This window comes from Syngnathus typhle, linkage group LG6 (assembly GCF_033458585.1).
Source record: "Syngnathus typhle isolate RoL2023-S1 ecotype Sweden linkage group LG6, RoL_Styp_1.0, whole genome shotgun sequence".
Classification (NCBI taxonomy): Eukaryota; Metazoa; Chordata; class Actinopteri; order Syngnathiformes; family Syngnathidae; genus Syngnathus; species Syngnathus typhle.
The window spans coordinates 3,387,348-3,414,744 of NC_083743.1; the positions used below are offsets into that span (position 1 = coordinate 3,387,348).

At 48.5% G+C, this 27,397-nt stretch overlaps 1 protein-coding gene and 1 long non-coding RNA gene across 5 annotated transcripts in view; one reads left to right on the forward strand and one right to left on the reverse strand.

Annotated features, from left to right (window-relative positions):
- Positions 1–27,397, forward strand: part of cux1b (cut-like homeobox 1b) — a 53,873-nt gene that overhangs the window by 17,385 nt on the left and 9,091 nt on the right. For 2 of the 4 annotated variants that reach the window (XM_061280192.1, XM_061280191.1), the window contains exons 3-21: positions 3,383–3,430; positions 8,255–8,333; positions 10,679–10,816; positions 12,550–12,673; positions 14,474–14,550; positions 14,628–14,694; positions 18,742–18,790; positions 19,937–20,044; positions 20,519–20,707; positions 20,786–20,844; positions 20,957–20,999; positions 21,174–21,270; positions 22,301–23,107; positions 23,763–23,846; positions 24,183–24,284; positions 24,377–24,891; positions 24,960–25,101; positions 25,653–25,940; positions 26,183–26,371. In XM_061280192.1, the coding sequence (XP_061136176.1) occupies positions 3,383–3,430; positions 8,255–8,333; positions 10,679–10,816; positions 12,550–12,673; positions 14,474–14,550; positions 14,628–14,694; positions 18,742–18,790; positions 19,937–20,044; positions 20,519–20,707; positions 20,786–20,844; positions 20,957–20,999; positions 21,174–21,270; positions 22,301–23,107; positions 23,763–23,846; positions 24,183–24,284; positions 24,377–24,891; positions 24,960–25,101; positions 25,653–25,940; positions 26,183–26,371 (3,205 nt within the window). The remainder of the gene's footprint in view (positions 1–3,382; positions 3,431–8,254; positions 8,334–10,678; positions 10,817–12,549; positions 12,674–14,473; positions 14,551–14,627; positions 14,695–18,741; positions 18,791–19,936; positions 20,045–20,518; positions 20,708–20,785; positions 20,845–20,956; positions 21,000–21,173; positions 21,271–22,300; positions 23,108–23,762; positions 23,847–24,182; positions 24,285–24,376; positions 24,892–24,959; positions 25,102–25,652; positions 25,941–26,182; positions 26,372–27,397) is intronic. The other 2 variants (XM_061280193.1, XM_061280194.1) reach the window with 2 other exon arrangements.
- Positions 802–4,311, reverse strand: LOC133155140 (uncharacterized). Its single transcript, XR_009714591.1, has 3 exons — positions 3,745–4,311; positions 1,844–2,034; positions 802–1,564 (listed from the first exon to the last, which is right to left on the reverse strand). It is a non-coding gene; the product is annotated as an uncharacterized LOC133155140 (long non-coding RNA).

The following is a 27,397-nucleotide window of genomic DNA, read 5'->3' on the forward strand; positions in this document are numbered from 1 at the left end:
TGAAGGCGGTAGACGGCGGATAGAAAATTGTCAACCCTCGGCGGAGTTGATCGCAGGCCTATTACGGTTAACACGGGGTGAAGATTGCCGCTATTGACTTTAGCTCGGAGCGCAACTCGCTTTGGTAGATGAGCCTCCAGAGGAAACTGGAGTGGAGCCTCCAAAAGTTGTATACAACCTGTTCTGTGACGCCGGGATGTTAGATCGGAATGGATTAGCCGTACTGGTTAGCATGTGCGCCTCGCAGTTTGTGTGGATTATCTTTGTGGCTTTATTCATATTGTGTGGAAGTGATTTTTGAATGCTTGTTCCCGCTTAAATGTGTGTAACTCATTGTTGCCCCCCCAAAAATGCACAGGCTTTCATTCATGAGGTGACATCATGCTGGAAACGTCGCCCAGAATCGAATTTTTGGAGATGCGAGTTCTCATTCAACGACCTTGTTTTTTTTTCTAATTGCCATTGCTGCAAAAAAAAAAAAAAAACACAATTTCCTTTTGATGCTCGATAAAATTAGGTCAAGTGATGCTTGTGGTAAAATGCTGACGTCTTTTTTTTTTTTTTAATTTATCATCAACCGTTTCAAATATAGTGCGACCGATTCATCTGCCGGCCGATTTAATCGGCCAACATTAGCTACTCTAAAATTGGCAGAGATCGGATGATTTTTGCTGATTTTTTTTTTTCTTTTTTTAACCCATACAAAAATAAGACAAAAAAAATGATGCCTGTTAAACAAATACAAATAATTCTACAGCAGTTGGATGAATTACAGGCAGAACATTTATTTATTTTGTAAGCGTTAAGAGAAAAAAATCTATATTTTATTCATTATATCATTTTTATATGAATCGTCCGAGGAATAATCTACATTGGCCTCAATTTTTTTTATTTTTTATTGGTTGAGCCCCCAATTTCAGTCTCCAAATTAGACCAGATGCAAGACGTTGGATTTTGTAGCTTCCTTTGTTTCCGCCAATTCAACTCCAGGCCCCACACTCATCTCCAATATCATTTTCAAATGTAACCGTTGCAGAAGGAAAGGCACCCGTGCTTCACGATCGCACAATAAACACACAACACACTCGCACACGGAGGCAGATATCTGGGCAAAGACATTCATCAGTGTAACAAGGCCATGATTTAGGAAGGCTCCTCTGGCGTCTGCGTGGCCCCTGGCATCTCCCCGGTATGCGGAGGAGGAATCTGAGCCGACCGACCCAGTCGAGCCACAGGATTCATTACAAGCCTGTAACGCCACTAAAAGGCACAACACTTGCAAAGGAGTGGCAAAAAAAAAAAAAAAAGGGCTGCTTCGTAAAGTTTGATGACACCGCCCGATTAAAAAAAAAAAAAAAATGCCCCGATTGTGTCCCTCACATCTGCGTGGCCCGTTCTGGAGCCAGCCCGTCAGCTCTTTACGGTCCACACCAGTCAGCGCAGATCACAGTCACATCAGATCAGACTGCATTAAGCTGAGCGGGAGTCCGTCTCTGATCCATAATTTAGCGAGCAGGAGAGCGAGGCCCACGTCGACTGTCTGCTCAGCCGTACTCGCTGTGAACTGCGCACACACACACACACGCGCGGCTTTTGTAGCATTTTTAAAGTAGTGCAAAGAAATGCGGCGTAAAAAAAAAACCCAACAAAGTTTTCATTATTCATTCGGACTGACATGCTGATTTTTCGGCGTGCGTGCGTGTGGTCTAAATGATTCATTGTGTTCTTAATTCCCCTTTTAGTTAGTCAAGGCTCCTCTACCAACCTGGTTGGTGATGGTTGTAAAATGCCCCAAAGATTGCTAGCCAGAGGCGGCGGTAGTAAAGCAAACTCTTGTGCGTACCCGTGTGTGTGTGTGTGTTTGCGGGTGCACATGCGCACACGTTTTTGTGTTTGGCTGCAGGGCAGACAGACAGCGAATGGGAGTTCCATATTCCCCAGAGGCTTCCTTGGGCTGGCCTGTCTGCTGTCTGCCGGCAGCTCACACACCAGCCATCCATCTCCTTCGCCTCCTCCTCCTCTTCTTCTTGCCGTCTGCACACACACATAGATTGACCAGCGTGTGTGTGTGCGCATTGTTATGTTATATGGTCATAAATCTTTGAAAGTGGAGAGGGCCAATGGGGCGACGCGCTGGAGAAATGACCAAACGGGGGTTTGGGGGACCGGGAAAGGTTGGGCAAAAGCAGTAATGTTATTGTTGTCTTTATATGAAATGTTCATTTGCTGTTATTGTTTCAATTATTCTGCCATTTTTATTCAAAGAATATGGCGGGGGGGGGGTGTCATCAGAAGTTTCTTTGAACAAAGTTGGCGACTCGAGCGGGTTGCGTCACTCAGACGTTTTCTAGGTTTATTGTACGTCAATAATGTATGCGGAAAGTTGAAAGTCATTGAAAACAAACGGAACGAGCGGCGCGTTTCTAAAAGGGAAATTAGGATCTAATCGGAATCCATCGCGAATGAGAGGAGACGCTCTCGTCTGCTACGCGCGGGTGTTTGTTTTGTGTCTGCTTATCTTGCGTGTGTTTGAAAAGGAGGGAGGGGGGCGAGGGGGGTGGGTGGGCTGAGGTCGTGAAGGTCATTATCCCTGGCAGGGGGAATATTGAATTGGTCCAGACAAACAGCCACGGCGACCCCTGATGAGGTAACAATAGAGGCGGGTCAGCGAGGTCGCGACCCGTCCTCAGCCTGTCTGGTCCGACCCAGGATTTGGCCAGACGGGTCAGTTTGGGATACGTGGTCGCCCCACTTCACATCTTCATTAAGTCACTTTTTTTTTTTCATATATATATATATATATATTGAGCGTGTGTGCAAATCAAATGTTCCTGTACAAAATGTCCTCCTCTGCTGCACTTTTTTAACCGTCCGCTCCAGTTCAGTCCGTCTAGCACGGAGGCTAACAGCACGGTGATTTGCATGTTCCCCTGATACATGGCCACTCCACCGGCTATCTAATCAGAAAGCGCTGACTCGCACCGGGAAGTCATGCAATGGGACTCGTGCGCTATGAAAAGCAGTCGCTGTACAGTGAAATAAAAAAAAAAAGAAAAATCCAAATGGGGGACAATTTGCATGAAGGCCTACTTAGCTACTTATGGTAGCGCCTCGCACGCACTCGTAACCGCCTCTGGGTGGCCCAGGTGGTGCTGCACCTGCTCTTATGAGAAGCCCGGTCCATCAGGGCACCCCAGGGTGCCAACCTGGTCTCATGCTCATCAGTCTCACACGTGTGTAGCGCTCTTACCTGATTGGCTGTGGTGAGAGTAGACATGGAAAGCAATTTTTATGATTCCGTTGTAATTGTTTGCGTACGTGATTTAAATTTCAAGGAGGCTCACTGACCTTCCTTCCTGCATTTTTTTTCTTTTTCTCCCAGGACTTTAGGAAACAAGTCGCCCCTTTGCTCAAGAGCTTCCAAGGAGAGGTGAGTGCTTGCCATTACTCTTGTGATAAACATGCTCATTAAACGCTCACAAGACGCCATTTTAACAGCCGCGCTGACTTCACTTGCTTGTAGTCTTCCCCGTGATCACCCCCTCCCCCCCCCCCCCACGCGCACCTTCTCTTCTTTCTCTCACCACCATCTCATTTCCCCTCCCACTTTTTTCTTCTCCCCTTGATTTTCCTGTCCTATTCATGAAGTCCCGTCGCCCGGGGGGGTGTTTAAATTGCATCCTGCGATGGAGAGAAAAAAAAGAAGCATCATAAAACCCCGGCTTTAGCCCCGTCGCAACTCACCCGACGCCATTTCCTCCCATTTTGTTTATTTTTCCCGCACGTCCGACCGGCTTGTTTTTGTTTTTGGCTATGGGGGTCGATGGCGGGCCATCGCTCTTCGTTGCGACACGGTTCTTTTATTTCAATGTTACGTTTCACCCCCCTCGCCGCTTACATTTGCATGTACCTTGACCTATAAGAGATGACTTTGCGTGTGTGCGTGCGCTTATATCACACTCCCACACTTGCACTCCTCCTCCATCATTTTGCCCTATTTCCATGCTGACTCCTCCCCCCCCCCATCCTCCTCTTAGCATTCCCAGTTCACTCCCATATATGAGCGAGGGTAAGAGTGGAGGCGGCTGTTGTGGACTCGGGCATTATTTGGGGATGGAGTGGGTGGACATTTGCCGCGGCTAGCTCTCCTCCTAGCAAACACACACACACGATCCAAATCACGGCAATAGATAGTGGCAGGGCTGTTGTGCTACTGGCTATCGAATATTACAGTTTAACACCGGGTTACTTTCCATATTCTTGCCTCGGTCGGTCGGTCGGTCGGTCGGGGCAGCCACCACAGCCAGCGGTTGTGCTGAGGAGAAAAAAAAAAAAGGCGGCCATAATTCAAAGCGACTCCAGCGCCTTCTGCTGATGAATCCGCAGTCTATTTAGAGGAAAGAAAGCGCAGCGATGTAATTGGGGTTTTGTCAGCTGTTTCCACGGCTCTCGACACACCTCGACGTGCACGGCCTGAGGAAACCGCTCGCTCGCTCGCTCGCTGGGTGGTCGGCCAGCCGGGGAGACATTATCGTGCGATTATCGAGATAATACTGTACACCCGCACCGGTCTGGGAGCAAGCCCATCAATCAGTCGACTATTCGGCTCCGCCGGCGTGCCACGACATGAGACGCGCCGGGAGTGTGTAATTTTTAGCCCGGGCTTTGTTTGCTTACCCCCCCTTGAGCGTTTTTTTTTTTTTTGATGGAGGACAAGACAGCGCCACGTCTTCCTTTACTCGTCCTCCGGCAAGCGTCTGGATGTCGTCGGTTCCAGACACAACTTTGAAGTGTGGCGCTCGGAAAGGTGGATTGCCTGCGGGGCGTAATTATTACCGATAAACTGTACCGTTTCCATAAGGCCTCACTTTGGCGATTGTGTGTGTGTGTGTGTTCAGTGTTCCTTGTTGGTCCATCGATCAGATAAGCTTTTCCATTATCCAAGCCTTCAGTCTCTGCTTCCCATAGCCTCCCCTTATCAGACTCCAGTGGGGCCACACACACACACACACACACACACATGCACACACAACCCCCCCCACACACAGACACACAAAACACTCAGGTGGGCCCTATGCCCTTCACACAGTGATAGTGGAGTGAGGTCCTGCTGAGTGACGGTGGCCCAAGGGTGCCGACGTACAGTACGCTCGGCACCCCCCCCCCCTTTTTTTTTTTGCAGTTGCCAGCTTTTTTCTCGATGTCATTTGTGTCACTTCATTTGTTTTGAGTGTACGTGCGTGCGAGCAAGCAAGCGGGTATGGGGGGGGGATGCAAGAGCAGATGTGATCGGGATTGGCGGAGCACGCGGCAGTTTGGGAACCGCAAGGGTTGTATTTGCAAATCCTGGGTGGTCTTCTAATGGCTCTGGTCCTGCAGTTAACCTGCCTCTAACTGTAGGGTGTGTCCTACATTAAACGTCTATTTCCTGCCTCCCATGTCGGGCTATATAAAGCTGCCGTACCACTGACCTTGGCCCCGTCATTGTACAGTCATGCAGCTGTCTTCCTTCACCGCCTCTGGAAGATAATGTGTATCACTTTCTGAGTGTGCACCCCCCCATGCATCCCATTACATTTTTTTTGTAGATATTTGTGCGGTTGTCCACGAGCTGTTACGAGAGCAGAGAAAAAGAAGGACTCTGCGTTTTGATTGACACTTTGGCAGTAAAGATAATTTGAGCATTTGATCCATAGATGAGCCAACGCCACAATAACAAACTCGTACAAGCGTCGGGGATTAAATGATTTACCGTAATTTTCGGACTATAAATCGCACCGGAGTATAAATCGCACCAGCCATAAAATGCCCAAAAAAAGTGAAAAAAAAAACCATATATATGTATATAAGTCGCTCCTGAGTATAAGTCGCCCCCCCCCCCCACCCAAACTATGAAAAAAAAAAAGCGATTTATAGTCCGAAAATTACGGTACTTACTACTTACCTTGGGGGTCAATCAAAGTGAGCTTTATCATTTCATACAGTAGTTGCTGTGTCTTTCCTTTTTTTCTTTGTGCTAATATTGAGGCCAGTGAGCGCACAGTGTGCGAGCGTTGAAGAGGTTTGATCATGCCGTGTTAGCAGTATTAGTCGGCAGCGTCCGTAATCTCCCATTAGCGCTCGCGCAACTGACGATCCCAATCACTCGCACGGGACAGCGGCGTGCGACAATTACATACTGTACTCTAGAATAACAGCAGGACACTGTGTTTGTGCCAGTGTGTGTGTGTGTGAGACACGTCAGACCTGTCTATCCGGAGCTTACGCGTGAAACATGAGAAGCATGTGACAAAGATTGATGCTTTCAAAAAAAAGAATGGATGAGAACATGGAAGTGACAAGAGGGAGAATTGGAAAGAGCCAAATAATGGAGGGAGGGAGGGAGGGAGGGCTGCTGGCATCAACCGACCCAGGGCCAGATGTTTTGCGGCTAAAAAAAAAAAAATCTCGAGATGAATCAAAGCCATGTGAGGAGATTTATTAGGTTCCCATCGGAGCGCAGGCAGAATTACATGGATCCCACTTTGTTTACAATGGCGAGAACTTCTTAACCACCCATCGACAACGCTACTGGTTTGGCCGGGAATGTGAAGACTTAATATTTGGACTTGTAGAGGCTTTTGTCTCCATTCAATTTTTTTTCTCTCTTGCGGAGCTGGAAGAGAAACACATGGCTGTTTAGTCTGAGTGCGTGAGGCCCCCAAGTTAGCTGTAGCGCTGCCCGGTACAGTAGCAACATCTGAAAGTCTTTATTTGGCATCTGTTTCCCTCCATTTCTACTCGACTTCAGATGTGTCGCCGGCCGGCTTTCTCTTCTCGAAGCGTGACGCTCCATCGCCGTTTCACCGTTGACCAGCGTATTAAGCGTCTCTCGTACGATTTTTGGAATTAATCCCTCCCGGATCCATTCTCCTGCTGTCCATTTCGATTAATATCGGGGATGGAAAGGCATGCGGCGTCCTCTCGTGCTAATGGCCGCGTCGGTAATGGATCCGCCGCTGTATTGCCGCTAAGAGCCGAGCGAATAATCTGCCCCCGCTGCGGCTGGAAAGACTGAGCCAGCTGTTTAATGATGTCAGCGTGCTGGAGGGGATACGAGCACACTCGGACTCGCTCGGGACCGACAGACAGACAGACAGAAATACGCGGCAAACGGAACGCGTCCGTCGCCGCCTGAACAGCTGAGGCGACTGCACGGGAAGGAAACACAACAACTGTGGTTACACGCAACATACCAACACGCAGTCAGGGCAGACGGCGACCAAACCACCCAGCGATACAGGTTTGTTTCGCTCGCTAAGCTGCCATTAGGGACTGGAAAGCGGAATCCGGCGAGCTTTGGAGGCCCGCTAGACAAGGCGACAAAAGCTACGTGACAAAGTCCATAAGCGCAACCGGGACACAACCCTACTTTAATTATTTTGCGGTCAACTTCCATTTTGTGACGTCCGGGGCTTGAGACGGCGACCAAAATGGTCGCTTAAGTGACCTTTTTGAGTTTTTCCCCCTTGAGGAAACTTGAGGCGTGGTGCTGCCAGTAGTGCATACTTCTCATTTGTAATGTTTTACTCGTGTAATATTCGATATTGTTCAATGTGATTGTTCCACGCCATGACAAAGACGTTCTGTTTTCTTTTCTGTTTATTGTCAGTTTTTGTCTACAGCGCCTTGTTACATCTGCGGTTATGTTTTTGGAGGTGATCTAAAAATAAAATTGTTTCTCTTATAACAAGCCGGGCAAGTCTAAGAACGGTTCGCTAAATGAGATCTGGATCCAAGACTTATTTTAAATCAAAGTTATGCTGCTGTTTAGTTCGAGGTTAGGGTTAGAAAAGGAAAATAAAATTGATTACACGTAAACACACGGAGCCCTGTTGTTAGTCTTTTAGAATTATGACGGGGCTTAAAAACATTAGTCGGAATTCAGCCTCCATTTTGCAGAGCTCGCCGTTATCTAACAAAGTGTTGTCATCTCTGCTTACCTTAAAATAATCTCCACAGATACTGGTGTCGGTTTTGTAGTATCGGAACTTTTTTTTTTTTTTTTAGCCAAAGTACAGACGTGCAGTTATCATCAACTAAACCAATACCGAGTCGGCATTATTGTATTTTTATTGGAAAGTAGTTTCCTACTGCATTTATGAAAACAGAAACTCAACTCTACGCCTCGGAGGAAACATCTCCATCTCACACCACCCCAACATCTGAGGTGTCGCCAACCTGCTAACCCTTCATTTCTCTTTCTCCAACACAGATCGACGCCTTGAGTAAGAGGAGTAAAGAAGCAGAGGCCGCCTTCTTAAACGTGTACAAGAAAATAATCGATGTCCCAGGTAAGACGTCTCCTCGCGTTATCGTATTAAGTCGATCCGGACACGTGAGGCAGCTACAAAAATGTCGTCACGACCATTTCATGCATGCATGCATGCGGCACCAACAGATGAGGAAGGGGGAAAAAAAAAAAAGCACGACACCATCCCTCCGGTGCTCCTCGGCGGTGCATCCAGGCGTGCCGCAGCGCCCTAATATGTCCACATGAGATCTCATCACTGGTGTTGACTTTGAAGAGCTCTTTAAAAAAAAAAAAAAGTCCTCGTGCTTGTGGAGCTGCCGCGACGTATACGAGCAGTCAGCGCGGTCGAGGTCGAAGAGGGACACGCGGCGCCGGTAGCAGAGCTCCGGCTTCCCCCGAAGGGGGCCACGTACGTCGCAACGCGAGGCGTCAAGTTCATCTATAGCGTAAGGAGGTCACGCTATTCCCACACGGTTAGACCTACAGTAATATCTTTGGATTGTACTGCTCCCAATAAGTCAGCGGCGCCACTGACGGGGGCTATTCTTAACTTGCAGCGAGACAATGATGTAATGCACGCGTGCAGCAGCAGCAGCCTGACTAATGCGGCGGTCTTGAAAGTGGAAACGGCGTGTTTTGTTCTGTCTTCTATCAGCTCAAGGCCCGCTTAGTCAAGCCCAGTGCGCTCTGCTGTAGATTAAAGGTGTCTGGCGAGAACGTTTAGCACCGGTGGCCCACAAGTCAAACTGCTTCCAACTGGCTGTACAGTAGATTTGAAAGGGGGAGAGGGGGGGGGGGGGGTTATGTGAAGGACAACAGTTTGATAAGACAGAGAAAGTTACATTTCAAGGGCGCCGATATGAGTCTCCATCCGGGGTGTCTGGGTATGCTTCTTCATGTTTTGTTTGTGCGAGCAGATCACGTGATCACACACACACGTGGCGTGGACGCGCACGGCGTGTCACCTTGACGGCACGGAATCAGCATGAAATTCTCCAATCGTTCTCCGCTGATCTCTCATTAGCATAGTTAAGATATCTAACTGTGTCAGACACGAGGCGCACACACACACACGCGCACACACGCGCAGCCCCTTACCCCCAGCTGTAAGCTGTCGGTTCCTCTTATCTGCAGCGCACGCACACACACGCACACACACACACACACACACACACAAAGTGCTCTTTTCGCTGGCATGCTGATGAGCGTCGCCCGCGTCTCTTGGCTGCCTGTCACCAGTCTGCCACCCATGAGCACCAATCAGAAGTGATTGGCCTGACTGACAGGGCTCTCTCTTCATCACACTGACTGTGTATTATTCAGACATGTCGGGGAAGATGCCTGCAGAAAGTTGCCTTTCCTCCCGTTTGCTTGCTTTTCGCGTCGTATAGCCCGCGCCTGATGTTCGCGGGCATGGCTAGCGGCTAGCCGCTTGATTGCGACATGAGCGCAGTCGCACTTGATCACAAATTGGCTGCGGTGTCATTCGGTCAGGATTATGTGTTCATGTCGGTTTGTTCCAAATTTCATTTCGACAGTTCTACTTTGCGCGCGGCGATAAGCTAAAAGTCCCAACAAGAGAAAATGAGATGAGCTACGTACGCTGATTATTTCAATAAGGTGAATAATACGATGGTTCACGCGAAAGCGGTGCCTCGGAGCTTACACAATCATCAACGCGGATGATCACGACGTCGGCTAATTTAAAATAGCCTAGCATGGGCATTTCAAACGCATTCTAATGACCCAAAAAATAGACACAGCCGCCGGTCTACTGTCAGTCCCTTCATTGAGCAAACGGTAAAAAACCAACACGCAATAATTCACGAGCCGCCGGTGGCCACAACTCACCCGGACTAACTCAACACGCTAACGGCTAGCTAGCGCTACACTCTCATTAGCTGACACCCACGCCACTCAACAGGCCAGGCTTGAGACGGATTGGTAATTGTTGTTTTAATGTACAGTGTAATTCAATGGAATTAAATTGACATTGATTTCCATTTTAATCACATTTCCCTTCCCGTACTTATCTCCACCCCTCAATTTACACCCCGCAGCGCGTCTTTTGTCGAACGTCAGGAAGTAGCCGCGCACGTTTACCGCTGCAGTCGCTTGCTAGCCCGCCGGCACCATTAGAACGCTAGCGCTCGCGGTATTATTTTGTCCTTGATGGCACCGGCGGTTCTCCGGAGGACGGGCAGAGGTCACGGTCAGCGGCAAAATAATGTTCCCGCGGCCGTTAGAGATTCATCGCCTTGCTCAAGGACACTTCAGTTAGAGGGGGGGCAAACGTTAGTTCTCCCGGGGCCCGCCGAATGCGCTTTTTGCCGTTGTTGTAATCTGTTTTGCGCCCGGGTGTTAAACGGTGTGCGCCTGTGGCAGATCCCGTACCTGTGCTGGAGCTGGCTCAGCAGCTGCAGCTGAAGCTCCAGAGGATGCACGACATTGAGACGGAGAACACCAAACTTCGGGAGACACTGGAGGACTACAACAAAGAGTTTGCAGAGGTCAAAAATCAAGGTTAGAATGGCGACGGCGTCAAAGTGTCTTCTTGTGGATATTCTCATGGTCACGTGTCCCAACTTTTATTCGATTGAGGCTATCAACTGTTAACCTGCAAGCATTAAAGACAGTAAGGGGCGGGGCAATATTGGCGTTCACAACACGTGAAGATGATGAAAGGCAAAAAGTATCACCAGGGGAGCCTGTTAATCAGATTTGGAAATAAATAATCCATCCTGACATCACAAGCAACTCAAGAGCCGTGTGCCACTTTGAATTGCGTCTTTATAAATCTTGAGTGTGATTTGGAAATGGTTGCAATCATAATTAAAAATAGATGGCCCGACGAGCCTACGCGGCGCTAATGTGAATAGAATCGAGTCTTCCTTTTGCATTAGCGCTCGCAACGTACGTCGGCGATCGTTTCGCGGCGGAGAGGAATGCGGGCGGCAGACATTTTTAATCCACATTTGGAAATATTTGAACGCCTCGTGCATTATTGAAAGCACAAAATGTACAAGGTTTTACTCTTCCAATTAGGTTTTCAGGGGGAAAGAACATGTGGCACATTTTCATGAATAAAAAACGACGGGCTACCTCGGGGTAAAGAAAGATGGAAAAAGTGACAAAGGCGGAGATGAGCGAGAAGGACTTGTTTAATTTCAAGTCTGGGGGAGGAGGAGGGAGGGAGGGAGGGAGGTAGGGGCTGGAGGGCGCAGGGAATGTTTTGGAATCTCCCTTTTTCACAGCGAGGGTTAATTGGAGCAGCTCGATAGCGGCAGGGTTCCATTCTGCCATTGATTTTTCTGTTCCCTCATCCTTTATCCCTCCTTCCCGCCTCAATAGATGGGGGGATATTTAAACCCCAAAACGGGCCGTGGAACTCCCACTCCTGTTAGACACACACACACACACAAATGGCGCAGGGGCCATTGATCCTTGCAACCTAAATGTTTAAAGTTCAGTTAAGCAGTTAAGGGCTAAGAGGGCTCTGAGGGGACTCTCCTCTATTGATTATGTGTCAGAGTAGTGAGACCGGAGTTTAAATCACAGGCACGCGCGCACCAACACACACACACACACACATATGCGTGCTAAGAGCCCTCAGTCAAAGGCTGCAATGCTCTTTATCACCGTCTCGGGCATTTATATCTTTCTCGGAGAAATCCACACACATACACAAGAGGCCTATTTATTACTCCAGTTATGTGTTGGATTTATTTCCGGGCCGAGCTCCGCCGTCAGCGGGGTTGCGGCACTAATGCAGTCCTAATGAATACGGCGTGTCTGCTCTCGGAGAACACGCGTGTGCCCTCCGTTTGTTTTGGATGGGCGGGAGGACAAACGCGTGTCGAAATGTGCAGTGGCTCACGCCGGAAATGTGACGTTGGTGAATAATAGGACACAAGTACTACATGTATATACTTTTGGTGTCTTTTGGTTTGTTGTGTTGATATTTTCGAAAGTTAGCCGTCAGCAGATTTGCAATACTAGGACATGGATTCTTTATCCTCAGCAAATTGCTATTAGGAGCTGAGGTGTAGCTGGCTCTATTCATCACACTGCCCCCAGGTGGCCAAGGCAGGCACACCAAAAGGGGGTCGCGCAGTTGCTGTTCAAGTGATGATGCAGATCTGTTTAAAGTTTGGCTGGAATTTGAAACAATATATATTATTAGTTTCCCCCAAATATTTTCTACATTGCCTGTCCAACTGCATCAGCTGACCCGTGCTTCTCGCCCCCCCCTGCAGAGGTGACCATCAAGGCCTTGAAGGAAAAAATCCGCGAATACGAGCAGTCGCTGAAGAACCAAGCAGAGAACCTGGCACAAGAAACGCAGCTCCAGTTGCACAACGACTATGCAGAGAAGGAGAGGTGTGTGTGTGTTGAGATTTGAATCCCGGATGACCGTGTGATATTTTGATTCGATTTTGCACTGCGGCTCATTTCATTTTTCACTCGTCATCAGTTGAATCAAGCCATTTTGGTGTTGCGTTGGGCTCTTTTAGATGAATGCGGGATTGGAAAGTCAAACAATGGCTGATTTCTCCCATGGCTGTGCCACTTACCTTGATTGGAATCAGCCACCTCAGACTGCTATTTTCTGTCTTCACCGCGAACTACTCCAACCATCCCGTCTGGATTTAATGTTACACACGGGTCCTTTTATTGGCTCCGGGAGTGGAATGAAACCCTCGAAATAACTTGATTTGATATGCTTGGGATTAGCATTCATAATTAATTGTAATGGGCCACTTCCTCGTTTAATAAAAAAACATTTGGATTTTTATTTTATTTTATTATATATATATATATATGTACACTACCGTTCAAAAGTTTGGGGTCACAAAATTGTTTGGGTGACCCCAAACTTTTGAACGGTAGTGTAACTATTATTATAATAAAATATTATGAATTAAATATTATAAATTATATTTTATATTTGTATAAGATTATATATAATCCATGAATATAAGTATACATATATATTATTAAAAAAATTACACAGAAGATTATATATATAATCTGTAAATAATTATCTAAATAAATATATACACTACCGTTCACAAGTTTGGGCTCACCCAAACAATTTTGTGACCTCAAACTTTTGAACGGTAGTGCATATGTCCGAAACAGGCTGGCAGTCATGAATGATTTAAAAAAAAAAAAGCACATTGCCGCCAGATGTTTTCTCAATGTAAAATGCTATCTTGTGATGCCAAATTAAGTCAAATATGTCAAAAGCGTGTGCTAAATAAGGTTATCTTGGTTTGTGCTATTTCAAAGTTCAAAGAAACACAATTGTGTTCTATGAAACCCTTTGAAAAGTCTAATTTGATACACACACACAAAAAAAAAAAAAAAACTAAAGCGCCCGAGGAAATATTTAACAAATGACGCTGTTTTGTTTTGGAATTGTAATCTGGCATCTTTTTAAGCGATGGAAGTTTCTTTCGTCTCACAGGTGAGCTGCCATTGCCATCGTCTTCGCTCTGATCACGACAGACTGCCCTTGTTTATTACGAGCCCGATTTTTAAGACAACGATGAGCTGTCACGTTTGCATTTCCTGTACGTCAGTGTTTTATAGCCCCCTTCCTGTCTGAGGGCCCACTTCCTGCCCGCCAGAGGGGGGGGGGGGGGGGGGGTGTACAGAAAATGGATGGCACCTCCGATACGTAGCTTTCTTCAAGGAATGAGCGAAGTGGAGAGATGAAAGGATGAAATTGAGGGCAAGGGGAAAAAAAAAATGGAGATGACAGGAGAGACGGCGCGGCGGCGAAGGGAGGGTGGGGGCATCAAAGAGTGCCATAAAGACACTCTTTGTGCTAGATTATTGATGTTTTTACACGCGGCGGCAATTTCTCAGCAGAGACTAACTTTTTATATGCTAAGAATGAATCTATTTTATCCTTGTGGTTTTTGTAGGCCCGCGCCTCCCCGCCCCACTTCCTCGGCCCCGCCCCCGGGGTGCCGAGTGCCCCCGGTGGCTAGACATTCCTGCCTAATAGGGCGGTCTAATGAGGAGTGGGTTGCGTTGGAGGGATTTTTAGTCAGGGGGGGGGGGTTGAGAAATGGTGGGAAAATGGAGAATAGTTAAAGTGTGAATGAACTGTGGGATTTTTTGACGCCACGTCGCCGTGACTCTTAACGTGACTCTCGTCTGCCTCGGTAGGAAACTCCAGGAGAGCCAAGACTCCATGTCGTCACGGTTGGAAGAGGCCGAGCACAAGGCCCAGTCCCTCCAGACAGGTAATAAGGACTGAGAAAATGTTAGTTGGAAGAGTTTTCACCGACTGTCCCTTCAATGTTTTGTTTTTTTCCCGCAGCACTTGAAACAACTCAGGCCGAGCTCTTTGATTTGAAGACCAAGTACGACGAGGAATCCTCAGCAAAGTACGTGTCCCCGCCATCCTCCATATAATCATATGGAAAGAGTTGGATTGTCTCCCACAAGGCTCAAAATCCCGCCATTGCCCCGGCGTTGTAAATACTGACGGTGGCTGAAATGCCTTCTCCCAAACGGTATCTGGAGAGGGAGGGGGCGAGTAGGGGGGGGTGTGGCCTGCCAGCACAGATGTGAACACAAATATCTAAATCGGTTAGAATTTGGCATGGTGATCAAAAAGTGGATTTATTGAAAGAGTGTGATTTTAATTTGATCATGTCATGTCCCCAATCCTGTCTTTTTAGATGATTTTGAAAAAACACCGAATGGGAGGGGGTGAGGTTGAAGCGTAATCACATTACAGTACGTAACAGCCATGCCGTTCTCGTTACGCTATTTCAGCAGCATCCACGAAAAAAACAATTTTGACAGCGGACCAGGGCAACGTTTTTTATTTTCTTCATCGACGGGGAAATTGCTCAGGATTCCCCCCGCGTAATTAAAAAGAAATCTGATCAGCGTTGATTTCCACAACACATCTCAAGAAGTCTCCCTCCCAAGCGCCCAATGTTCATCTATTTAAAAAAACAACCGCATAAAGGCCTCATGATTCATGGAGGTTGTGACTGACGAGGGACTTGCGACTTCAGGTAGCTCCAGTCGCGGAGAAGCGACAATCCATCAATATCGATCTTTCCCGCCGTGGCAAAGATGAAAACAGAAGCTTTTGCTTGTCAGCACTCCACTTTTGTCAAGCGCCACTCAGGTTCCATCCAACTCGTACTAGCGAACGTTCCAAATTGCCCCCCCCGCCCGTCACATGTACTTTCTGATTCCGCTCAATGCATAAAACACAACAGATTATAAACTCATCTTTTTTCTTTCTATCTATCTATCTCTCCCCGTACCGCCTTGGCCCAAATTCACTGAGTCTGTCCATTAAGAGAGTTGTTAAATTGACTGGCTGTTACGAACCGATCGATCCGACTTCCCTCAACCTCGCACGACTTTTTTTCCTCCTACTTCTCCCTCACTCCAACACTATCTTTTATCTGTTTATGAGAGCAAAGTCAACAGGAAGATTGCACAGTGCAACGCTGCCAATCAATAGCGTCTATAGACTATCCGCACTCCCCCCCCCCCCTTTTTGCATTTTCTCTCGCCCTGCGGCCAGATAGCACTCTCTTATTTCTTGCCGTTTTTTTTTTTGCCCCTTTTATGTGGCAAGAAAACACATTTTTATGTAGAAGGCCCCCCATTTGCTTGCATAGGCTAATAAACACATGCCTGCCCACATCCCTACGCACGCTCATGTACGCATTTAAACACACGCACGCACGCACACGCACGGGAGCCCGAGGCAGTCAGGGTCCTTGACTATGTGGCGTGCTGTGATCTGAAATTTTAATGCAACGCTTTAAAGCACACACAAACCTTCTCTAACCCTGCACCCTCCCAGTCCTTGGAGTCCACCCCCCCCCCCCCCCTCCTCTCCGTTTACTGCTTGGCTGAGCAAATCGCCAGGGTTTGGCTGAACACAACTTTTAACCCTTTGACTGCTTCACGAAAAAAAGAAAAAAAAATCGCACTTACGTGCACGTTTTCGCACGCACGCTTACTCTGAACTTGCCGCTAAGGAGGCCATTGCGTGACAAATCGCCCATCCTCTTGGTGCATTTGGGTAATCTGCCTTTAAAACACACACACACACGCGTTCTTAGAATTTGTTCGATGTTGCCGCTGCTGGGGACTGTGTGAACTCCAGCAGCCTCTCTGTGTTCACTTTGACGGTCCGCCCGGCTGCATTTTACCCGTTTAGTCACTATAAAAGATTAATGATGTATTGATCCACGACCCTGCAGGGCGCTGCTGTGCGTGTGAAGTTTAATCTGTGTAAAGGCTTGAGGGTCCATTTGAGGAAAACCTAAATTGTTGGTGATTAGGGAGCACTTTGGACATATTTCCTGTTTGCATATCCAATACACACACACAACTCTGAAGTGGGCCAAAAGGTACACACACTCTCACAAGAAGCTAGCTTTCCTTTTAAGCCTCCTTGAAATCCCCAAGGTAACGAACGCACTGTGAAAACACAGTGTGGAGAAAGAGAAGGGAATGGAGTGATGAAATTTGGGCGGTAATTAAAAAAAAAAAAGGAAAAGCACGCCGGGGGTCTGCTGCGAAGGAAGGAGGGATCAGAGTGTGATAGAGGAGGGAAATGAAAATCTAAATCGGGGAATGTCCTGCTGGCACTGTGGCCAAGAGAGCAGGAAAGTGGAAGAGTTGGAGAAAAAGGTTGAGCGGCAGACATACAGTAGGATGGAAGAGAGAGAGAGAGAGAGAGAGAGAAGGGGGGGAGGGATGGAAAGGCGGAAGTACAGTAACAGCTTAAAGGCTCTGGGCCTTTTTCAAAAGTGCTCACTGATGTCACCGGGTGCATCCCGAATGCTTTCATGTCCCTTTCCAACGTGCTCTCTAGCGCCTCCATGTGGCTACTCCGTCTAAAGTGTACCCTTCATAAATCTTGGCCTTATAAAGCTAACCACTCCCCCCCCCCCCCATGTCCAACGTTTTGGGTGCAAGCATGCGTCACCTCATAGCTAGCTTTTCCTTTCCCTCGCTCGCTCGCTCGCTCGCCCGTCCGACTGTCAGAATACGGCGAAAATCCTTTCCCTGTGATCTGCTTTTGGCCCTCAGCCTCTAGCTTTGCCTTTTATAATTCCCAAATAAAGCCAAATCCAAAGGTTATTTAAGAAGACTTTGTGCATCTGTACTTTGATTAAACGATCACATTTGGAGCGGGGGCGCTTGGCTTGTATTTGGGTTGCATTACGATATCCATAAACGCTCTCCATTACGAGCTTTTCTGGCTTGTTGGCGCTCTGACCTCACATTTGTGCGCGTGACAACGCTCGGGCGGTCGGGCGGGCGCGCACACCATAGCTTAAGACAGGATAAAAGCTGGTGAGGTAGTGGCACTATTATGTTGCCCAAATGCGCGCTGGATCCTTTTAACTCTTCGGGAAAGAATAAAAGCGGAGTGAAAAGCTCTCCTACCCTCATCTGATTTTTTTTTTTTTTTTTTTTTTAAAGTGCGATGCCTTTGGCACATTGTTGACCTAATATCAACTTTGTCTGTTTTGTTTAACACGTTCAAATGAGTGATTCGAAAGCCTTACGGGACGTTTCTCATAGTGCGCCACACAAATATAAAAAAAAAAAAAGCTCGCGTGGGTCTTTGAAGACCTCAGCGCTTAATGGTGGCCGGTTGTTTGCGCTTACGCAACCGACGCACACTTGGACATATATTAAGCCTGTATTTTGAGTACCGTAATTTTCGGACTATAAGTCGCACCGGAGTATAAGTCGCACCAGCCATAAAATGCCCAAAAAAGTGAAAAAAAACCACATATATATGTATATAAGTCGCTCCTGAGTATAAGTCTCCCCCCCCACCGAAACTATGAAAAAAAAATGCGATTTATAGTCCGAAAATTACGGAAATCGATTTTTATGAATGAATGATGTTACACTAATTATCATTGGAGCCCAACCAAAGCTCATCAAACACTTTTTGGTTCAGATTGATAATAAAGAAGCAGCGTTGGGGACTTCCCGCTGTCGTTGCCGTTATTTGAACCGTGGCCTCCATGCAGACCATTAGTCAGACACAATCTCACAGCTTCATAGCAGATTAGTCTGCTGTATTAGGACTTAGAGCTCTATTAATGTTATCCCTCTGTTTTAGTGTGGTCGGGGGTTTTAGGGGGGGGGGGGCTTACATGTGCGCATAGACACACACGCTTAACTGCACGCACACATACAAGCTGCTCGGGTTATGGAGTTCACGATCGGTGGATTAAGGTGAAATTTAGACGCTAGCTTAATGGACTCCTCACTGTGAGTTTATTGGCACGCTGTGACTTTTTATCTGGCTTTGTGTTTTTTTTTTTTTTTGTCTGTTTGCGCATGCGTGTTGTCGTTGAACGCGTCACATCCGCCGTGGTGGTTTTTGCCGTGCGCAGTAACCAAAAACCCCAAAATGTCTTCCTCAGGGCTGACGAGATCGAGATGGTGATGACAGACCTTGAAAGAGCCAATCAGGTAAAAACACTGGACCCTCTAACCAATCAGAATGCAGTATTTTAATTTGAACCTAATCATTGTCTTCTATATAAGGAATAAGCCAAACACTACTCATATATTATATATATATTTTTTTTAATGTATTTCTTATCGGCATCCAACTTTAACATTATCATGAGCAGGTGTACGTAAATTTCATTTTAGCTCCATCCTGCTGGTATTTTAAATGTAGGCTATATTTACTTCTTGTTTGTTTTTAATTTATTACAGCACCACTAACCCCGTCCATCTGAAACGGGCCCCTTAGCACGCCCTCTGCCCTTGTGCTGTAAATATTCCCGTGCTATCTGTTAATGTCATTGTTGTTAACTTTCATTATTAGCCCGCCAGTATGATTTGTGGCTAAAGGGTTAGCATGGGCATGTAATGTTAATATTAGCCTAAAGGTTAGCACTCTCGACGCTAATGCCACCCGTGCGCGCGCTCACACACACAAACGTGCGCCATTCACACTTCTGATTTGAGGTTTACCGAGGATGACAGCATGGCCTCCAGCTCCGCCACAGACTTTTTATACGCTTTTATAAGGAGAAAATGGCAAACAGCATTTCGCTGTAGCGACGAGGCCGTCCGGCTCCCCGCCCTGTCAATAGCGTCTCCCAATGTGCTTGCAATTAGGAACGGCGTGGAATCGGCTGCCTGCGACGCCTAATGATGGCGTGCTTACCCCGTGTTACTGATGATTTCCGACTGGAGCATGGCAGTTTGGCCGTTAAAACAGGCAGCGGGTGTCATCTCAATTTTCCGAGACGATGTAATATTTCACTTTATTGAACCGAAGGAAAAAGCCTTCCTCCCTGTGGCGTGAATATGTTTACGCTGGGAGGAATGGGACTTTGTCTCCACATGGACTGCAAAACAACATATTGAAATGGAGTTGAGGTCTAGTTTTTTGACAAAAAACGGTTCCATTGACATTAGCTCCGCCTCCATGAAATTATAGCCCCGCACACGTTGAAGTTTTTCAGTCTTCTTGAAGGCTAGCAAGAAAACCTAGACTGGTTTGCGGAAGTGTACACACATTAATTCAGATCTGAGCTGCCTGAACATGAGATTAATCGTGTTTGACCGTAAGAACCGCGACTTTTCTCTTTCTCCTTGCAGCGAGCTGAGGTGGCGCAAAGAGAGGCTGAGTCACTGCGGGAGCAGCTGTCCTTGAATAACCAATCCCAGCAGGCCGCCAGTCCGACCGGCAAGGCCGACCCCGACGCGGTAAGACCCTTTCGTCCCCTCGCTGATTTACCCGCGCGGCCGACAGAGACGTCGAAGAGCTCAAGATCAGCTCGCCCTTTTACTTCAGAGGCGGTCGGTCGTCCGATCGCAGCGGCCGTTCATTGATTACCGTTGTCACGGGACCTCCAAGGTCGTCGACTAAATGAACAAGAGGACTTGCTGTCCTCATTAGTGATTCTATCGGGTAACATTGGGAGATGTCAAATAATCCCGAAAAGTAAACGCCCGCCTTTTAATCAATTAATTAAAAGTAAGAATTAAAACTGGCCTTTAATTTAAATTTTAAAAAAAATCAATAAATAGATTAATTTAATTTAATAGGCTGTAATTTGATTTATTTTGACAATATTGTGTTTATGTATAAACACGCTCATGATCTCAATCGTCCCATTCGTTTGAAGTCGGTCGGCGTGCCGTCCACCTAATGACGTGGTTGCGGTTCACGGCTTGCAGGAGCAAACTGCGGAGGTGGCGTCCCACACAAGTCTGGAGGCGGAGCTCAGGGCCAAAGAAAGGGAGAGCGCACAGCTGGTGGAAGACGTCCAGAGACTGCAGGCCAGCCTGACCAAACTACGAGAGACCACCAGCAGCCAGATCACACAGCTGGAGCAGCAGCTCAGCAGCAAGACGGCCGTTCTCAAGGTAGAAGAGAAGAAGTCGTTGGGATTGTGTGTGCGCTGTGTTGGCGTCGGCGTCGGTGAAATCTTTCGCCATCCGCAGGAACTGGAAGAGAAACTCGAGAAGCAAGCAGATTATGAGGAGGTGAAGAAGGAGTTGGGGTAAGGAGCTTGAGCCAGCAGTCGATGCGGCGGTACAAAAGCATGACCTTGTTTCAAGACCCTTTTTTGGTGTTATCGTTTTTGGTAAAATACGTTTTGTCTCTGTCCTCAGTATTCTGAAGTCAGTCGAGTTTGGAACATCCGATTCCGTGCAGGTAAAAAAAAAAAAAAAAAGGAAAAATGTCTCGTAATGACATTACTCCCTTGGTCTTTGTTCCATAATTAGGACATAGAATGATTGGATAATTGAACAAGTATAGTAATTATGAGCTTTTCAGTTGGGGAAAAAAAAATGTATTTTTACTTTGCGCTCTCCCGTCCGTCATCAGGATTCATCCAAACCTCTGGAGGTGCTGTTGCTGGAGAGGAATCGTAGTCTTCAATCGGAGAGCGCCGCGCTGCGCATAGCCAACGCCGAGCTCAGCGGTAAGTTCAGGAAGGCCAGCCATTACGGTAATGGCGGATGCGACTTGAAGTCTCCGGGTAAGGCTGTTCACAAAAAAAAAAGGCAAAAAAAAAAAAAGCCTCCCTGCCTTTTTTGTTTTTCTCTGAGAATACTGAACACAAGCTTTTTGTTTCCAAACACGTCAACCAAAATGAGGTTTTATCGAGCCCACGCGCAAAGACAACTCGAGCGCGTTGATTCAAACCAGTAGGTCAACCTAAAGAGCAAATAAAAGTTGCACAACACCAAAAACGAGGACAGCATACTATGGCCCCCGCCTTGCATCGGGACGAGCGCAACAGTGTTTATGGGTTTGAAATGTCATCGCTTTAGGCTTGAATAGCTGAGCAGCTCTGAATTGATTAACATTCACAGTAAGGGGAGCCTACTGTCTCGCTCAATCATGTTAAGTCTCAATGGTTATGCATTTGAATAATATTACTCGCCGCGCCTATCATCCAGATGGATTCTTATCGTTAAAAAGATCAGGGGGGGGGCACGAGTTGCTTTCATATATTTGTTTTGATGAATGTGAAAATGGAGTCTGTTGGAAAACTTTGACCTTCACCGTGAGTGTGAAGACCTGCCCACACTATTTGTATTCTGTTCAGCCATAAATATTGTTTTCAGACTACGACCTGGATATATTTAATAAAATAAGGACTTGCCGCCGCATCCGGGACAACGTTAAGGATCACCGCTCGGCACGGAGGACGACTTCTTTTGACCACTTGCGTCCACACGAGGAACTGCGAAGTCGGGCCTCGACGGCACACTGTCAATTGTTTTGGTTGTCCTGATTTTTTTTTTTCCCCCTCTTCCAGGCTGTGACTTACAAGAAAGGTTGAAATCACAAATGCATGGGCATTTTGTCTTGGGGGGGTTGGCAAAAAAGGCAAATTCGGAAACGACTTTTGTTAATTTTGTGTTTGGTCTCTGTTTTTTTTTTTTTGGAACCCCTTTTTTGTTGACTCCCCCCATAATGCATGGTGTGTTTGACCTTTCTTGTAGGGCCAGCCGGGCGGAAAGGGACAGAAGAGTCGACACCTAAGGAGGAAAGCGGCGAGCCCTCTTCTTCGCCCCCTCCTCCTTTCCCTTCCTCCTCGCAGCCTTCCCTGTCTCGCACTCTCACGGATGCCCTCAACACGGCCACCTCAACCACCACCAGCAGCAGCAGCAGCAGCAGCGGGGAAGCCCACCCCTTCACTCCCACGGGCATCGGCCAGGACTTCTACTCCCCGGTCTTCCCGCTGGTGGGTGGCAAGATGGCTTTGAACTCGTTGATCCAGCGGCAGCTGCTGCAGACCTTCTACTCCAAAGCCTTGCAAGAGTCGTCCGGGATCCCCGGCGGGGCTCTTCTGTTCACCCCTTTCACTCCGACCCTCAGCTCCATCCCTACCTCCACCCCGGGCTGCGCCTCGGCCGCCGTCCCCCTGGCGGCCAGCAGCCCCCAGCCGCCCCCGGCCAGCCCGGACATGGCCCCCGTTAACGGGAGCAGCACGGCCGGCAGCGCCCCGTCGCCGTCCCCGAGCCACTCGGACGCCACCACGGGGAGCGTTTTGGACGGCGAGGACATGGACACGGCCGAGATCGCCCGGCAGGTGAAAGAGCAGCTGATCAAGCACAACATCGGCCAGCGCGTCTTCGGCCACTACGTGCTGGGCCTCTCCCAGGGCTCCGTCAGCGAGATCCTGGCCCGGCCCAAACCCTGGAACAAACTCACCATCCGCGGCAAGGAGCCCTTCCACAAGATGAGGCAGTTCCTGGCCGACGAGCAGAACATCCTGGCGCTTCGCAGCATCCAGGGACGGCAGCGAGGTGAGCGCCCGCGTCTGGAGTGCGCTGTGTGTGCGTGTGTGTGTGTGTGTCAAGCATGCGTGTGCGCCTTCCGTGGAGCGGCCCTGCACACGGCTATTGATCAGCTTGTCAATAGGACCTAGCCTTCATATATTCCTTCCTAACTCCCATTCTCCGCCACATCTGTGTGTCCTGAACGACTTGTTAAGACACACACAGACATCCCCAAGAGCCTCTCCTCGCCGTTTCGCTCAATACACAAACCTTTCACACATCAATAGCATCGATCGGTGGCAACTCGCAAGAAGGCTGAGCTACCGCTAAATGCGGGTAGATTCGATTAGCCCGGGGCCTGCTTTTTGTTCACGCATCGGGACATTTCTGATGGCGGTCCGCAAAATGCGTTGGAGTTGACCACCTCGTCTGGAAGACAGTTTGGGCCTCCGACACTTTGTCATTACATCTCACTCTCCTGCGCTAGCTTGGATTCCTGCCGGGGCTCCACGTGATGTGGATCAATACATTTCCTGGCACTCTAATGTGCGCTGGATAAAAAAGTCCACCCCTCCTTCCGCATTGCATTTACTTCTTAGGGAAGTTCATACAATAGCGTAGCTGTCAGAAAAATAAACCCACAAGTGCTTTAACATAGTGTGTGGTATATTGTTTTTAACAGAGGGCTCAGGCCAGCCCCAGCTTAGCCGAGTGTTTCAGGATGTTCCGAAGCGGAGAGCCCTCTCCAATACAGCTTCACACACAGGTCTGTCCCCTTCACACGCAGATTCCAGCACGTTCTGTCCGTGTGGCATGTTTGTGTCAAGGGTGGATGCGCTTTGGCGATCATTGGCGGGCGGAAATGCTCCGCCACGGTCGCCACGCAAAAAAAAAAAAGCCAGCATGTGCAGAAGGCCCCGTAGTGCGTTTGCATGTGTGGCGGGCGGGCTCCAAAGGAACCAACGGTGTAGTTGCCTTCGAGCCGGAATGTTCTGTGGAAAGGTTTCTTATTAGACAGAAATGATCCATTCTTTTGTTTGCCTCCAAAGAGTTGGTTGCCCTTCTTGTCTTCATGTCTGGCTTTGTCTTTCCTTGCTTTCAGGGAACATCACAGCTCGCGTCCGCTCTCAAGATGCCGGTTCAGACGAGGCCATCAAGTCCATTCTGGAGCAGGCCAAAAGAGAGCTGCAGGTGCAGAAAGCCGGTGAGTGTAAATCTTATTCTTTTTTTTTATTCCTGTCAAGTCTGGAGATGTTTCCGTATCCCCTTGACGTTGATTTTTTCCCCTCCGTCCAGATTTGTCGCATGCGCAGCCCTCCTACGTAGGCCTGAAAGGAGGGGGCGGAAGCGGGCTGGGGGGCGGCGGGTCAGACGAGGCCATCCGCTCCATCCTGGAGCAAGCTCGCCGGGAGATGGAGGCCCAGCAGGCTGCGCTGGAACCCATCCTCAAAGCCTCCTCGTCCTCATCCTCCCTGATGTCTCAGAGGGACCTCATGAGCTCGCCGCTCACCGCTCCCCTCCCCCCTTACAATCCCCTGGCTCTCTCCCTCAAGAAGCCTCCCAGCTCGCTCTTGTCCTCCCCCTCCTCCCCGTCGCCAGTGCTGGACTTCAGTTCCGGCATCAAGAGGGAGAGCAGGCCCTCTTCGGGCATCGACATGTCATCGGACGGCCCTCTCAAGCAAGGTCGGAGCTCCGGGACTGCGGCGGGTGGGGTGGGTTACTGGAGAGAGCAGTGGTGGAGCAGCATGCACACGGACCCCCGCAGGACTTCAGCTGGAGATGAGAACCACAACCAGGAAGACTCCAAAGAGGTACGGAGGATCTCGCGTGTACGCTTTTCCTCCAGCGTCTGACGTGTTCCCCTCGCGCCGCGCTTTAGGGAATACTGAGCGACAGTCTGTCTCGAAACAAGCCGTGGAACAAGTTGAACCAGAGGAACCGGGAGACCTACGTGCGCATGCAGCCGTGGCTCAATGGAGACCAGGGGCAAAACGCACATATCCAGCAAGCTCACAACCAAGGTACACAAATCCCGCCGCCGCAGCAGCACACATCTATGATTCACACAAGCGCTTTACTCAGAAAGCCCTGATTAGAGCTCTCGGCAAGTTGCTACTGTCCATCTGTCAATCAGTCAATCTTCCATCCCTGGCGCTCTCTCGCCCGATCTGACCTCGCATTCTCCCATCCCCTCCCCCCCCCGCATCCACTATGCAGTGGCAGTGTCAGCCAGCAAGCTGCTGGTTCGTCATGTCATAGACAAGTTAGTGTTGCGGCGCCAGATGGCAGCTCTGCGTGTGCACGCGTGTGCGTGTCTCTGTTTCTCTCTGGGGGTGTAAACAGCAGCTAATGTACACTGACAGCTCCTCATGACTGCTCTCTTCCAGCCTGCTGAGCTGCACAGCAACACTACACAGGCAGAGAAAGGCAGGGGGGGGGCGGGTGGAAGAAAGAGCAGCAAGCCAAAAAAGCGTCAAACTAAAAAACTTAAAACACCTTCGCCGTTCCTTAAAGAGGAATCCTGCGTACATGTGTCCCCTAAGCCACACGGTCTTTGTGTCTCCGCAAACAGAAGGTACTCCCAAAACATCAGCGAGCTGCAGCCCCGCTCCGGAGTCGCCGCTCAGCTCGGCCGAAGAATCCGTCAACGGGCTCGCCGGCGATCTGCTCACGTCGCAGTCGTCCGGGCTCAAGACCGCCTCCGACGAGCCCTCGTGCGGAGACTCCCAGCCTGGAACCCCGCTGCCTGTACCCGGCCACTCGGGTCTGAGCATTCAGGAGATGGTTGCAATGTCTCCCGAGCTCGATACGTACGCTATTACCAAGAAGGTGAAGGAGGTGCTGACAGACAACAACCTCGGTGAGACTTCCAGAAAGCATGAATTATTTCTTTATTATTAATTATTATTATTGCTAGAATTATTTATTATTAATTAATTTATTTAATTTATTATTATTGCTAGAATTATTATTATTGCTATTTCCTGGCTCCGGATTATTCTGAAACGGTCACAATTTTTCATAGCAAAGCTTTTTTTCTCCCAAATTCATCTTTTAAATCAATGCCCCTCTCTAACAAAGGCCATCATCTATCCCAACCAGGCCAGCGTCTGTTTGGGGAGACGATCCTGGGTCTGACACAGGGTTCTGTCTCAGACCTGCTGGCCAGGCCCAAACCGTGGCACAAGCTCAGCCTGAAGGGCAGGGAGCCCTTTGTCCGGATGCAGCTTTGGCTCCAGGACCCGCACAGTGTGGACAAACTCATGGACATGAAGCGACTGGAGAAGAAAGGTGTGTATGGAGAAAAAAAAAACAAAAAAAACTCAAGGCTATGAGGGGTAACCCCCTTCAGATTTCAGAACCACGTGCTCAAACATGCGTTTATTTGATAAAAACATGCAGATGAAAGCCCCTTGCACAGACGATATCTTTTGTGTAGGCCGGCCGACCGAGCATGTTGTGCGTATCACAGTCGTCTTGGTGTGATGTCAGTAGCAATCAGGACGCCAGGCATCACGTACTGTATTGGATGTGACAGCTAGGGGACCGCCGCGGGCCTGCTTACTCACAGTCATCAGCACTCCTCTTCATCATTGTCATCATCGTAATAATCATCAGTCTATAAAGTTGTATTTTTAATCTTTGTCGGGAGCCTTTATCACGCAGCGTTGCTTTTTTTTGCCCACGTGAGTGTGATCAGCGGTGATACCAAAGGTCGGGCCTCAGTGACCCCCCCCCCCCTCACCCTCACCACACAATTGATGCGCTTTTATTAGAGGAATGCTTTGACTTTAGTATCACGAAACTGAAGACAAATAAGCTACAGTTCAATAACAGTGCATTTTGGGGGGTCACTCTCCTTTCAACTTCATTTGGGTTAACTGACCCCAAAGTAAAGCCTCCCAGTAGCAGGCGGCAATCGACCTGACCCAGAGCAAAGCCACGAGGAAAGACACGAATCTCCTCCACAGCAACTGTTTGGCCCCCTCACCTTTGCGCTAGCAGCCCGCAAGCTTGCTTTTTTTTTTTTTCTTTTTAAAAGAGCGCTCTAACCTTGCTCCGAGGGCCTCACCGCTGTTGCTGCACTACTAATATGTGTATCAGGGTGGACAAAATGTCAAACTAATGTGAAGCCGCCGTGAACTGTTCATTTTCTGCCGCCGGTGCCTGAAGTCAATCGAGCTTGCGTTTGCCGTTTGCGTCGAACAGGGCTTCATTGTTACATTTTGCGGGAAGTACAATAGCACCACCTAGTGTCAGTTGAGCATACCTGGCAGTAGTAAAGCGCCCATGACAACACCGTTTGATTATTTTTCA